This window comes from Cinclus cinclus, chromosome 1, assembly GCF_963662255.1.
Source record: "Cinclus cinclus chromosome 1, bCinCin1.1, whole genome shotgun sequence".
NCBI classification, from domain to species: Eukaryota; Metazoa; Chordata; class Aves; order Passeriformes; family Cinclidae; genus Cinclus; species Cinclus cinclus.
Window position 1 is genome coordinate 105,020,840 of NC_085046.1, and position 15,200 is coordinate 105,036,039.

General features: G+C 37.8%; 1 protein-coding gene across 1 annotated transcript in view; it reads left to right on the plus strand.

Moving 5' to 3' along the window:
- MIB1 (MIB E3 ubiquitin protein ligase 1) overlaps positions 1 to 15,200 on the plus strand; it is a 69,991-nt gene that overhangs the window by 39,931 nt on the left and 14,860 nt on the right. The window contains exons 13-15 of the mRNA XM_062488479.1: positions 11,004 to 11,136; positions 11,512 to 11,598; positions 14,299 to 14,460. Coding sequence (XP_062344463.1) covers positions 11,004 to 11,136; positions 11,512 to 11,598; positions 14,299 to 14,460 — 382 coding nt within the window. The remainder of the gene's footprint in view (positions 1 to 11,003; positions 11,137 to 11,511; positions 11,599 to 14,298; positions 14,461 to 15,200) is intronic.

Genomic DNA, 15,200 nt, shown 5'->3' on the forward strand with positions numbered 1-15,200 from the left:
ATCGCTTTTAGATCATGAAACTATTCCAGAACTATTTCTCAAGTTGTTCTTAAAATTTTTTGAATGCTACAATGTTTTTCTGTTTTTAATGGCCAGTTTTCTTAAATTTGTATTTAAAATAAATTCAGCTTATTTGAAAATATTATTTAATATAACATACCATTTAGGCTGTAGTTGTCATTTTTGTTTTCATTTAGGAATCTGTCAATAGATTTAATCCGCTGACCAGCAACTCTGGCCTAGAAATCTCTGTATTGTCACTTTCTGTGCATAAACCTGACACTGCACTTTGTGTTGAACAGCTCAGTGAGCATAATAAGTGCTGATTTGGAGAAAATTCTAACTTAAATCTTATTAAGTTACAGAAGTTGTACTCAATTATTTTGGCTATAATTTTCTCTAGATCACACCTGTAATTCTTTAGCTGTTAATACTTGTCTAGGTTGCAACCTGTGGGTTAAATGTTCTGTGGTAGATGCAAATTTAAGTACTACCATCTGAAGTACACAGAACACGCTGTGATTACTAGAACAGAGGCTTGTTTTTATGAGATGCATTTTGATAACCAGGCTTTTAAGTTTAGTTTAAGATCTATGAAGTGAGGAGTACTGGTAATGATGAATTTTGCAACTGTGCTGCAGTCTCAATTAGTGCATTTCAGGGTTTCATTTCCAGCCTTGCTTTAAATTCTGTTTGTAACTAACATTCTGCTTATCAGCTGTTAACAGTTCTTCCTACCCACTTTTATAGTCACTTAATTTAATGTTTTGTGATTTGTTACTAACAAGTATGAGTTATTTTGGCAGTACCAGCTGACCCTTAGCAAGCCAATTTGTCACATGAATGTCATTCAAACAAGAGGGAAACCTGTTTCTTCCAGCAGCTGTTTAGTTTCCTCTTACTGGTCGTTCCTTGCCTGCCAAAAATACATACTTCTTTACATTCCATAGCATTGTATGTTCATATGGGTACATAAAGAAGTATGTGCTCTGAGCAGGTACACACAGAATTGCTTGACTGCCTGTCAGATGAACCTGAAAAGTATTCTGCTGCTTTTTCTTGCTGTCATTAGGTAAAATTGGCTGACAGTTCTTTGGAAGGACAACAGCTCTGATTAACTCATGGTGGAAAATAAACTTACTATGCTAACTGAATTTTGCAATGCAATTTACCTGCACAGTGTCTTAAATCCGGGCATAGTTCATTGTTTTGGATGGCAATGATGTTAGAAATGCTTTTCCATACTTTGCAGCCTCTTGCTCTTCTAAGTGACAGTGTTTAAGTAGAGAGTTGAATTGCTGGTAGGTTTGCAGTGTTTTTTCTCAGAATTCGTAGTTGTAGTCCACTGTAAAAACTTCAGCTTTCTCCCAGGTCTTCTAGCAGATTTTCATGCTGGGGTAAAGTTTTCATCTAGTGTCCTGAAAGGAAGCATAAACTGATCTAAAATAGCAGTTATAAATTTATTTTCTTACCCCAAATCCCACTTCTATGTTTTTTGCAGTCCATCCATTATTCTGCAAACTCCTTGCAGGTTTATACTTATTTACAGTGTATTTCACAGGGGTTTAAAAAAGAAAGCAAAAAGTAAAACAAACACAAAAAAGCCACAAAAAGCCCACACACAAAAGCACATGCCACCAGTGATCCTGCTTTTCGTAAAGATGATGACATTGAATTAAGAAAACAACCTCTAACTGCTGTGACAGGATTTGGATTGTTAGGCCGAAGGTCACATGTGAAAGCTAATACCTATTCAACACTTCTGCAAGCAGCTTTTCTCGTTTTCTAAAACTAGCACTCACCTTCTTCAGTCCAAGTCTTGTCCACCCTTGACATATTTATGACAGCTAAAATAATTTAACTAAAAAAAAATAACCCAAACCAAACAAAATACCTCATAGGAACAAAGCCCAAGTTTAACCCTGTTTCGTAAGATTTTGGACGACTTGGTTTGAGACGGAGGCTAAATATTTGATGTGCAGTACAGCTTTGATTTCTGAGGGGCTGTCAGATATAGCTTATGGTTGCTTAATATGTATTTCAGGAGTTGATTTGGGTTACGGTAAAGAGTAAGCTTTGTCTCTGTAGCATTAGAAGGTAAATTTGAAATAAGCTTAACAATTAGTAACTGTAATAGTCGTAAGGAAAGCTGAGAGCAGAGGAAGTAAGAATTTCTGCAGCTCATGACAAAAACCTAGTGCAGCTGATAGAGAGCAAATCAGAGTGTAGCAGTAGCTAGCACAGTAGTACAGGGAGAATCAGCAATGCAGCATTAGAATCACAGCAGTCACATTCTAGTTTTAAAGTAGCTGCTTTCATTTACGTCTGATATAAAGTACCTGGAAAATTTTACCTAGACCTATTTGAGAACTCAGCATTGCACTACCACACTGTTTATTAGGCTTTCAAGTTTGTACATTTTCAGTTTTGCATAGGAAGATAAGAATATATTTCACTGAAATGAACAACCAGTTAATGGCATTGCAATTTATTAGTTTATCTTCTTTAAAAAGAATTCTGCCTACTAAGCAAGTTGGGATTTTGTTTTTTTGGTTTCTTTTTTTTTTTTCCCTATGAAATTTTCACTAACAGTTGTTTTCTTGCAACCTGCTCTTTACACTACAAATGCTTGGTACTTTAGCACACTCAAAATTAAGCTGTTCCCAGATTAGAGGGATTAATACAACAATTAAAAAAACAGGCTAGTAAATAAGATACACATGCAGAAAGTCATAGGCATCCTTTAAACGTGCAGAATAATGCAGGTCTCCTGATGTTCTGTTACCTGTAAGCTTAGTATCATGCAGCATTTGCAGTTGGAAGAGAGGTAATGACCTAGAGACACATCAGCAGCAGCCATCTCATCCTGAGTGCTCTCACTCTATTCGCTGAATCAGCTCTTCATTACATGGGAGGGGGAGGCAAGGGGGGGCGAATGTCGGTGCATACTGTACCTCACCACCTTAAATAGATAAAACTTAAAAGAAAAAAAAAAGGCATGAAGATGGGTGCCTGATTGGCACCTTCTTGCTTTCTTTTGAATGCTAAAATATGGATGATGTTGTATAGAAATTATACCTTATGTCTGCTGGACTGAGAGTTAAGACTCCAAGGATAGATGCTAGGAAGCCAAGGGAAGGTGAGCTTAGCCCACTGTCAGATGAAGGTAATCACAGGCAAAAAGAAAAATAAAAACCCAACAAAAGACCGAAACCAAGCCCCCAAAAGTTGGAGTTGCTTCCAAAAAAAATTTAGAAAAAGGCACCAAAAAAATAGCGATCATCTCCCCCCTCCCCTGGCAAATATTGGTTTCTTCTAGTTCCTTAGATATTGCACTGCATCTTTTCTTGCTTGAGGTTATGTTTCCAGGCTTAACTGTAGGCAGGTCTGTGTTGAAGCTACTTTCCATCTTCAGAGGTCAGGTCTGCTTGCGAGGTCAGGGCTCCCGCACACACACTACAGAAGTCACCAACTGTATTTCCCACTTAGAGGGCACGAGCAAAACTGTTACGGCTTTATAGGCAGCTAAGCATTTGAAACATGCACTCCCAGGCAAACAGGCTCTCTTGTGCCTCTCTCTTCCCTGACCATATTTAGTCAACCATTGCAAAAAATAGTCTCTCAGCTGTCGATTGTCGATCCAGCAGCAAAGGGAGCCTCTATCCAGCTCTCTGCCTATTGATTGTGCAGCCTGCACTTCCACCGCCGCTTAGCCATTTGTCCCCAGGTTTTTTTAGCACTGCCAAATAAAGCTCTCTCTCGTGTTTCCAGTTAGATTTCCCAGGTTTTCACTGAGCTTGCGCTGCTACTAGTAAACCCTGATGAGGTTGTCACTATACTTAGAAACGTTTGGGGGGGGGGGGGGGGGGGGGGAGGGAGGAGGAGTGGGAGAGAGGGAAAAAAAAAAGGCAGCCCTGCTAGTAACAAGGCAGGGACTTCTCGCAGATACAGAACAATAAATATCCTGCACTGCCATGGCAGGTTGTGTAACCTGGTTTCTTGATCACTGAAAAATGCCGTGACTAACATGTCGATTAACCCAGGGTCTGAGCTGCCTCAGTCTTAAGTTTTCAAGTGCAAATCATAGTTATTTTATGTATACCAATCGGTGCCCATTTGTAGCCCTGCATTTCCATATTCAAATCACGTTAGAAATTATCTGAAAAAACTTCAACAAATTCATATAATTCCATACCATTCTGTTTAATACTGCCATAGTATTTTGTTTGTAATGCTTATCCATAGAATTGCGTCTAAAGAAAATAAACGCACTCATAAATTAGGAGCTACTGTTCTTGGAAAAAAACTGAATTGTTTTAGAAAAAGAATAAAAATAAATGAAGGGACCAGCTCACTGCATTAATCTTTCATGTTTACAAAATCAGCTCATGGCAAGCCTAATAACTACATAGTCAAAATGTGAAGAGGGATGTTCATATTCATGGGGAGTATATGCAATGTTTTCTTTAAAAAGGAATAACTGAAATTTAGGCATTTAAATACAACACTCAGGAACCCAAATACTTCAAGACTTTCTCTGTATTTTGCAGACAATCTTTGCTTGGGAGCAAGAAGGATGAAAAAGGTGAAAATATCTCAATCTAAAATGAAACAAATTTATTAAATTGAAATGCCATTCAATTAATATTGATGAAAGTAGTAGTTATAAGTTCAGTATGGTAGGGTAGAGACTGAATTGCAAAATCCTGAGCAGACCAGTATCTTGGGTTTATGCTTCCCTTGCTGCTTCTTTTTGACGTGATTTTATCCTGTGCTTGGTAACTATTTACCCTGTAACTTCTGTTGCTTTCTGGTAAAAGTCACATTTTTTCTTTTCTTTTTGATTTCATAATTATTCACTGAAAACAAAGCTGTTGTGCGATACGTTCTTGCGAATTCCATGTAAATGTATATACCTTATTGTTTCTTTGGTTACATGTATATTGGAATAGATTTTTCAAAAGCAAGAGATGCTTGAAAAATCTGAGAAGCAAAACGAAGGAAACAGTCTGCCTACTTAAACTTTTACTAACTAGGCCATTGGTCAGATATGAAATATTAAGCTATAATTTGAAGGTACAATGTGCTCAGTAGTACCAGTCTAAGGTATTAATCTCTTCCTGTTGTTTGTTCCTGAGAGATAGATACTTCCTCCTTCATTCTTCCAGTGGTTCTCTCTGTGTTGTACAGCAAGTATGGTGTGAATCAGATCAGGGAGCTGATTTGGCTTGAAGTTGTGTGCTGACGTGCACTTACGATTCTATGGTTGCCAAAAATAGCACTGTCCTGCTCCTGTGTTACTTCTTGCACTATGTTGGTACAAATGTTTCTTTGGCTTCACAGTGAGAAGGCTTGGAGTACTATTCCATATGCAAAATAATCCAACAGAAGGGGTTGTCTCTTCAGATGCTGTGTTGGGACCAGTTTTTGTGGGAGCTTTTTGTGAGCAGAGGTGGGAGTCAACAGGACAAGAAAGGATTTTAGTAAAATGTGGTTTTTCTTCTGTTGTATTGTAAAATTCATGTCAGACTACACAGTCTTAAAAGAAAACTTTGCCATAGAAGCAGTCTTTAAATTTGAACTCTTCCTTCAGCTGTTTGAGGCTCTAACAGGAGGCAGGTGAACGGGTTTAGCTGAGCCAGGGTTGGGAGTCTGGAGTGAACTATGTGGGGGTGGGAGGTGGTGTATGTGGAGAATGCTTCAAGCCAGGATTGCTGTAAAATACATTATGAAACCATGTCACACACACTGAGACAGTGGAAACTTGAGTTGAGGGAGGACAATAGCATGAAAGTAGAAAAACCTGTAATAGAAAGTGCAGTGAATCATTACAACCTCTGGTGATAGGATTGGTGATAAGTTTATGCTGATCTAAGACTTTGCTTCTGGAAAGGGTGGTCTGCCCTCCCCGCAGCTCTGGCTTTGTGATTTCCTTACTCCTATTGCTTCTAGTGATCATGAAGTTGCAGGGTAGGTTGGATTATCTCATTGATCTGTCTGAAAGCAAACTTGCCAAATCAGGAGTCTGGCAGGTTGTTTCACTTGCTAGAAAATGATGTGTCTGTAGAGCCAACATAATGCAGGAACTGAAGTGCACAGAAAAAAGTGGGATTGTTTCTTTCAGCAGCAATTTAAGTTAAATGTGCTTATGCAGGTTGTGAGGTAGCCTTTCTAATTTTTTTCTGCCTAAGTATTTGTTTCTAAAAAACCTTCACAAACAAACCCTGAAAGGCCAAACAAACCCATCCCACCACTATGCCACAAACCCTCAACCTTCATTTAACTCATTCTGCAGTCAAATTGCAGTTGGTGGCAGACAGTCTTCTCTAGATTTTATTTGTGTATTTTTAAACAGGGTGCAAGGATGCTTTTGCAGTTAAGACTGCTAAATCTGGAATTGTTTTTATACAATGAGGTGCTGAGCTTCATCTTGTTTAAAAGTACTTTTATCTTGTAGATTTTCCAAATAAATGTTATTGTGTGTTGCATTCTCAGAGAGTACTGATGAGCATCTTTAAAAATTCCATAAAACCCAACATTTTATATGTGAGTTGGTAATGAATAATATATCATATACTAACTTTCCATCATAAGAATAATTTTATTTTTTGTGTGTCTGATGTTGGTAACTGATTTCAACTGGTGTTGAAACAAGTGCTCTTTGTGGCTGAAGGTGAACTAGTGTATTGTTCAGATCTGTGACATATCTTACGTTGCAAATACACAATTCTTGCTGCTAAATTTCCATGGCAAGGGCTGGAATAAGATGATCTGTAAGGTCTCTATCAATACAAGTGATGATGGATCCAAGATATATGATCCTATATGTGTTAAGCTGTGGTTCGAGACTCTCTAAAAACCTGAATTTAAAAAGAAGAAAAAGAAAGTATTACTCATGTGGCAAGGTCAGATAAAGATGCATGCAACAGCAACATTTACTGTTACTCTTCTGTATTTCAAATTAATTGTAGCACCATATTAGTGGATGTTGCTTTGACCAAATCACTTTTAACTATTAGAGTTTGGGCTGTCATTTTATGGGGATGAATTACATTGGACAGTGTAAGTCAGTGTACCCCCAACAGCTGTGCCTTGGAAAGCAGCAGAGACCTCCATCTCAGCCCCCTGTACGCCCATGAGTGTTCCTGTTCCTTTTTGACTGAGCATGTGTTTAGCTCCTAGAAAAGAAGCAATAGTTTACTTATCCATATTAAGGCTTTTCAGATAACTCCCTCAGAAATTCTCAAGAGTTTTTTCTCATGTTGTTCCATTAGAAATTTTTGGAAGTTGCAAATGGTCATCCAGCTAAGAAATGCCCAAAATCTTTACGAGCTTCCCCCTAAGCTGAAAATGCTACAGACCAACAAATACCAAAGCTTGCCTGTTACAATTTTTTTTTTATTGATGATGCTTTAGTAATAATGTACCAATAGCCTGGTGATGGCATAAGGTCAGTGTTTCAATAAAGAGTTTTAAGCTTTTCATCAATAATCTTTGCAGCTCCTCAGACAGCCATGTAATCTGTTACAGTTGAACACATTGAAGATGATAGTTTGAAAAGTTTTCTTTAGCCATTTTCATGATCAGGGTTACTAATAGAATTGCTGATTTCTTGATCTTTTCAATACAACTGCAGTGGAAGCAGTCTGTGGTTTGTTTCATGTATACAAGATAAAAGTAAATTTTCATATCTATGTTATCATCTTAAAAACAGCAACACAACCCAGCTTCTTCTGTAATACTTCATGAGGAAGAGTGAATCAAGAGTTACTGTGTAACTGGCAACATTAATTCTCTAATGTTACTTTTTATGATGTTTGCCTGTTCCAGTGAGTGCTGCTCTGAATAGTAGCCACTTAGCTGTCAAAATTTTGGCAGTAGCTCTAGAAAATCCTGTAAAATTTAAAAGAAACTACCTCTCATCTAATGAGGAGGAGGATGCAGCCGCTGAGCTGAATTTACCATTGTAGCATATTAATATCTTGCAGACTTTTAAGGTGTCACTCCATGAAATAGTCCTTCTATCCTGCTGTCCCGTAATATAGCATGGTCTGGAAGAGTGGTATAGTCTTTTTCTGAATAAAAAAGAAACAACTGAGTAATGGTTCCTGGCCCTGTGATGATTTGCTGTGAACAGTGAGATAAAAATCTATTCCACACAGAAGCCGTTTATTTGTTTTGGTGGGCCTTCTGTTTTTCCAGTGAGACTAATGCGTCTTAAAAACATCCAAAAATGTAGCAGGCATCTTAATTTCTCTGAAATCAGGATACCTCCAGATATTTTTCAGTCAAACTTCAGATAAATTTTGTTTCTGGTATAAGACAGCAAACTAAAGATTTGAAAGAGGATCTGGTGAGTGATTTTTCTTCACAGTATGCAATATACTGAGTTAGTTGGTTACTTATTTTTGTTTCAAAGGTTAGTGTGTATTAAAGACATGTCAGTAGTATTTCTGAAGTACGTTTACATATTTAGGCATCTGATGAAGTGTGTCAGTGTACTTTAAATTTTATTTATCTTATTTATAGTTGGCAATTTTCTTATTTCCTTACTGAAGAAAAGGATAAAAAATACCATTGAGTTGGTTAGGACAGTTTCTTGTTTAGTGACTTGAGCTACTTTGGAGACAAGCTGGCTGTAATTAAAGTGTTGATGCCTTTCCGTAGTGTTCTTCAAGTTGTAGTTGCAGTTGTAAGAAAAATTTCTTGGTTGTTGTCTCTTTCTTGGGTTATTGTTGCATCATCTTTCCTGGTTGCTCATAATCATATTGCTTCTGCCAGTAAGACTATCCACAGTAGATACCCTAGAGCTTTACGGGGTCTTTAGAAGCACTGAGCCTGGCAGGTGAAGATAAAGAGCTTACATGACATGATGCCCTGTGGGAAGCCACTGTAGAAGTCTTGTTGTGCTGTGTGCTTTGTATCAGCCAAGCATTTTGAAGAGCTGATGTGGTGGTGTGCCCAGATACCAAACAAACCAAGTGCTCCAAACATGCTGCCTCAGGAAAAGCGGCTAAACACAGTTCTGATGTTGCCAAGATTTGAAAATATGGCATCATTGCATTACAAAATAGGCTACTTATCAGTGCAACTGATACTGGTTCATTTTGCCACGTTTCATAAGGCTTTGGTATAAATTAGCCTTAATTTTGAAAAATCCCACATAAGTGAATCTCTCAAAAAATAAATGTTGCCACTGTTTGTTTTTTTCTGAAGTATTCTAGTCTTTTCTTCCTAGCCCATGAGAGAGCTGTAGAAGGCATTATGAATAGAAGCTGAGCAATGGCTCACAATGAGCAATGTACAATGTGTTAAGTGTTGTTGTCTTATATTGCTGTGTTATAATATATATATATATTGGACTGTGAAGAAGTGGGAAGCTTTCTGCCAGGAAAACAAAAAAATCCTAAGAGGCTGAGAATGGCTTCTGTCCACTCTGAGGAGGACAAACATCCAGAATAGCCTGGCAGTGGATGCTCCACATTACAATTGGAGAATGGAGATGCTTAATAAACAGGGTCTCTTATGGGAGCATCTGAGCAGTGTGTAGGAAGGAGTGCATTTCCTTACTTGTACAATAGTCTACCTCACAGACTTCTCTGCTTATAAGGAGGGCTTATTAGGGTGAGCTGTGCCTAGACACAGCTTTTAGCTTTTTTATTAGGAAACTCATTGGCTTGTTCTAAAAGAGAGCTTAGGAGTGAATAGCACTTTACCTCAGTGTGGATGTTCAAGGTGACAAATGATTGGAATGAACTGGGAGCTCAGTTATTACTTGACAGGGCAGTCATTCATACCCTTTGAAGGTATTTAGAAGTAAAAGCTGGGAGGTTCAGTTTATGAGGCTATTTCTGAGGATTATTGAGATCCCACATTTTTGATACCAGAACTCTAATGAAGAACTGTTTTTGTTGAATTAATTCAGGTACATTATCTGCCTTGCAAGGCACTGTGTGACTGAGTGACTCCACTTGCATTAGCAAGTATTATTTGGATTTTAAAAGTTTGAATTCTGTGCAGAAGCTCTGTTTCTCCTGTAGGTAGCATGTGCATTCAACAGTAGAGAAACATCAGATGACAGAAAAGGTTTTTTTGGCACGGGATTGTAGCAGTTTCTGGTTTTGTGCTTGTCTTTAAGGAACTGTCATAAGGGAGCTGCATATGCTGTTTATAAAAATAAGACAATAAGGGGTTTAAGTTTGGTAACTTATGTCTTTCAAAAGCTAAGTGAAGACAAGTAAGCTTAAGAAAACTGTATTTCTCAGAGAATACAAGATTGAGCAATTTGTTTATCTAGCATTAATACACTGTGTTGTTAATACCCTTAACCTTCAGTCTTTGGACTTCATGATATTTAGTTAGCTTTAATACTTGCGGTACTCAAGTTGCTTTTCCCCATCCTACCCCCTGACTACCAGACACTGCCATGGTATGTTATACTCAACCATTATATGTTAAGAAAATATCCCACTAGTACTTCACAGATTCAGCATTTATTTTGTCTGTGCTTAAGATATCTTGCTCCATTTTCTTTCTCAGAAACGTATTTTTAACTGTTACAGCCCACAGCATCAGTTTATAAAGTGATGATTTTAAAGAAATATAATGTAGTGGAACCTGGTCAATAAATACTTAAGTAAAGGATTCTTTACTTAATGGTTTTGAGGGAGAAAATTCTTTTATCTATATTTCAGAATTTGTTTGAATACTTCTTTAATGTAATTTTTACTGCTAGATAGCATTCTTCTGCAAAACAAACCTGATCCTCACACTGTTCCAGGCATTGTGTAGTTTGTTTGTATGCTTTAACTAGAAGGAAATGAACATGAAATTATTTTGCTTTGGAACTGTTGGTATTGATTTTCACCTACTTTCTCTGTTTGAAAAAAGATTAAAATTATTTTAGCCACTACTACATAGTTCTGAGAATTAATGTTGTTCTTCTATAGTCATTCAGCATACATTGTAGGGGTGTTTATGCCATCTCTGCATATTTTTTTCAGTGCAATGCGTGTGTTGTTGTCCAAGTTACCACGACCGTGGATAGTTGATGAGAAAAAAGATGATGGTTACACTGCCCTACATCTGGCAGCTCTCAATAATCATGTGGAAGTGGCTGAACTTCTGGTGCATCAGGTAGGACACTCTTCCTCAGGAGGATTTAAATGTCATGCTTTGGTTAGCCATCTGATGTGAAAATAGTTGGCTGCTTTATGCCTGCAGTTGCAATGCAGAAGCAGTGGAGCAGAGAAGGATGTGCTGAGCTCTAAAGGTCAAACTTGCCTTTGAGATTGTTACAATGGCCTAATGATGCAGAGGGACTGAAAAATTTGATACCTAGTTTCATTCAACAGATTAGCATCTGTACAGTGAATAATTGAAGTATTTAATCACTTCTCAAATCCCCCAACTAGGAATTGTATTCAGGGTTGTAGTCAGTGTCCTAATGGACTGCCTTGCCTGTAGATGAATTCTGGAATGATAATGCTCTAATGTTTGTATATCTTGCAGGGCAATGCTAACCTGGATATCCAGAATGTTAACCAGCAAACTGCTCTTCATCTTGCTGTTGAACGACAGCATACACAAATTGTTAGGGTAAGTATCTTATTTGCAGTAAGCCATATGGTTAATGGCATTTGACTAAAGCTGATGGCGGCTGTTAATATGAATACTTCATGAACATCTAAAAATTATTTGACAACATATAGTCACTGCATGTTTGTTTGATGGATTTTGTTTAATTCAGAAGCCTGCCAACTTGCACAGAAGGTCAGTCAGCAATATGAACGCCACTTGAGGCATGCTAAATTTTTGTACACGTACATTATGGTTTCCTCTGTGTGGCTGCCAATTCTAGCATCCCTTCTTGTTTAGTAAGGAAGAATGTGTTAGGCTGTTTCTTGTCTGAATCTCGTGATGCTGTAAGGGGACCTTCAAATATAATTTCTGATGCCTTTTGCTGTATGAGTAGTTATTCTTGCTCATAGCTTTTGCAAATTGTAACATGAAACGTCTTTTGATGACCTTAACTACTTTTCAGTCTCTGAGTGTTTAACATTCCCTGCTCTGAGCTTGGGAGACCTATAAGCAGTTAACAGTAGTACCTTATTGGTGAAAGGAATGCTATCCTGGATTTTTGCTTGCATGGTTGCAAAAGTTAATATTCAACTTAACAAAGCTTTGTTACTAGCACAGGGAGTGTGAATCTGGCACAGCTTGCTGTTTCTGACCCGCATGCACTGTCATACAGGATCTGTGTGACCATTTGCCTTGCTAGTGTGGGCTTTTGAGGCTCAGAGAAAGCACTCACTGCTCTCAGAGTGGATACATCAATTTGGCTTATTTTTTTAATCTTTGTAGAGTAATCTTGTATGAAACACTGTCTCTTATTCAGGCCTACATAGAATTGTCCCCTCTATCCAGACCTGTATTCTGTTAAGCATTATTTTACCATAAGGTTTCTCCTTCTCTGAGAGTTGATGGGTGTGATCCCATTACAGTGAAACATGTGATATGGCCCTATATCTGGAACTGCTTGCTACCAGAAGAATGGTTTCCTAGAGTCAGTGCCACTTGCATCCTGCAAGCTATTTGGCAGCTGTGTTTGGTGAACTCTTGGTGCCCTTCTGGAATTTACACAGTACCTGGGAATACAATATTAATGTAGCAGATGAGCAGGAAGGTAGGCATGTAGAAGAATTAGCATGTGTATTTGACTGACATGCTTATAGCTGAGAATGTTTAAGTGAATGACCCTGCAGAGTATCCATTTTTCAGAGCTGGATTAACTTTAAGAAGTCCTAAAATAGCTCATGCAGCCATGCAAAGAACACGTTGGCTCCATATTTCAAAATTAATTCCTATTGGATATCTTCCAGGGCTGGGTTTGTACCCTCAGGCATTTGTGGAATAGTGGTCAAAGGTAGCAGGGTTCTTTTAAAAGTCCTTCTGCCATGACAAAGGGCAGTGGTTTGCCTTTTTTAAGTTATCTTTTAAACTTCTGCAAAGACTCTGAAGTTCTGTGGTTTTCAAGGATTCCAGGAGAAACTCTAAGCACTAAAGATTTAGTGGCAGACACAAGATATGAATATGAGGAAAGAAATTTGGCTGGAGTAAATCCATTTAGAGAGTGTAAGAAGTTGAAACTAGACTGTGTCGACTGTTAGTTGGTTTTCTTGGTTTTGCTTGAGGAAGAAAAGGTTGGGGAAATAGTGAGCTGCAAATAATTGCAGGCAGATACTTACTTGAAAATTAAGCTTTGAATTCCTTTTAAGCTGTTTTCCTTTTAGCCTGTTCTGAAGTCTGAGATTCTTTGGTTCTGAGAAACTGAGCTTCTTGAAAGCATGTGGGTTCCAAAGAACGAGATCCCTCTGTGTATTCCTGGTTTTAGGTTATGCCTTTTGTCTCTACTGCTAATCCCAGTTTTGCAGAGTAGCAGAAGCTCAAAAACTAGAGTTAAAACCTCAGCTGCTGCCCACAGGTTTCTGAATGGCGACAGTGACAGGGTTTAATTTTTAGGGGCAGTTGGTACTTTTTTGTCAGCATGTGTTGCTTTGTTTTGCTCAACAGTGTATTTAAGAAAGTTCTGGTGGGTTGAATTATGGAAGGGCTGTATGCAAAGGCCATAGGGATAGGAGGGCCTGTGCAGCCTTGTGCTTGTTTTGTGTCATGTGAACAGGAACGGGTGTCTAAAATTAGCCTTAGAGACGAGTCTTACAGTTCATTACTTTCCAAAGTGCTCTGAGATATTTTTTGATTTTGTCATTGGTTTTTATGTCTTCTGAATTAGGGGAAACTGATGTACATGCTTAACTACTTTGGTAATACAAAGATGCTGTTAATTAAGTTGTAGAGTTTAGCACGGTGTGAAAGTGGTGGTTTTTGAGGTCATTGTAACCTAATAATAATAGTAAAGGGTATATACCTATCTTAAGTATTGCATGTATTGTTGTAATACATTACATTGTTTGTATGCTGTCTTATAAGAATTAAAGTCTAAGGAAGTAGAAAGAATCCTCTAAAATTGTGTCTTTTGTAGCACTCAGAGCACAGGCAAGCTTTAGTCTTCTGCTGAAATAAGCTTGATATTTGAGACAGATAAATGCTTTGGTTGAGGGCTGGGCTCCAGATATGGAAAATAAATTTAAATTAATTCAACTGTGAATTGTAGCAAGATAGGAGTAGCCCTTTTGAACCTCCTAGAGAATCCTAAACCATAATTTTCTGAAATTAATTCTAAATGGAGTTATTTTTGTTTTTTGTTTTTTTTTTAATTTGGGCTCTCTCTCTTTTCAGCTCTTAGTCCGTGCAGGTGCTAAATTGGATATTCAGGATAAAGATGGGGATACTCCCCTGCATGAAGCCCTGAGACACCACACCCTATCACAGCTCCGCCAACTCCAAGACATGCAAGATGTGGGCAAGGTAGATACTGCTTGGGAGCCATCAAAGAACACAGTAAATAAAACACATTTATTTATTCCTTTTTCCCCCATGTATATTTTTCTCTTTGTCTAGTTCTGTACTGTTGGACTTGGTTTTGGCAGCATAAGTTTATGTAGACATCCTGCATTGAACTGCAGTGTAGGCAGAAATCATATTGTTATATGTGGCTTTTCACATGAAGTCATTACCTTTTTTGAAGAAAAAAAGGGTTATGTAGCTCAAAAGTATTTATACAAATTTCTCTTTTATAGTGAACATGTACGGCTGCCAAAAAATCAAAGTAGCTTTTTCAGAAAGAGAATTGAACAGTATTGCAGTACAGAATGAGACTGAAATAGTCTTCTGTGATTTAGCATCTTGCATGTCTTTATAGCTTTAATTGCTTAGTTGCTTCTATAACTTTCTGAAAGTATGTTCTGTTAGAACAAGGCATTCTTAATTTTGTATGTTTATTGGTATTTTTGACAGTTCATTTCAGAAATTGTGCTGTAGTAAGGAACTAGTAAAAAAGCCTCCAGGTAATAATAACCAAAATGTTTTACTGAACAAAAGAAACTATCACACTCAAAAAGCTGTGTGAACCCCATATGCAAAAGTGAAGTTGATAGTTTACCTGCGCGACAAAGGAGAAATAAAATTATGGAGCAATTCAGATTGAGGAAAAGAACAATTTTTTTTCTTTAGATATCAAAGATGCACAACATAATGGTGGATCAGATCTGCTGACCTGCTGAATTAGTTACCAGTATAAT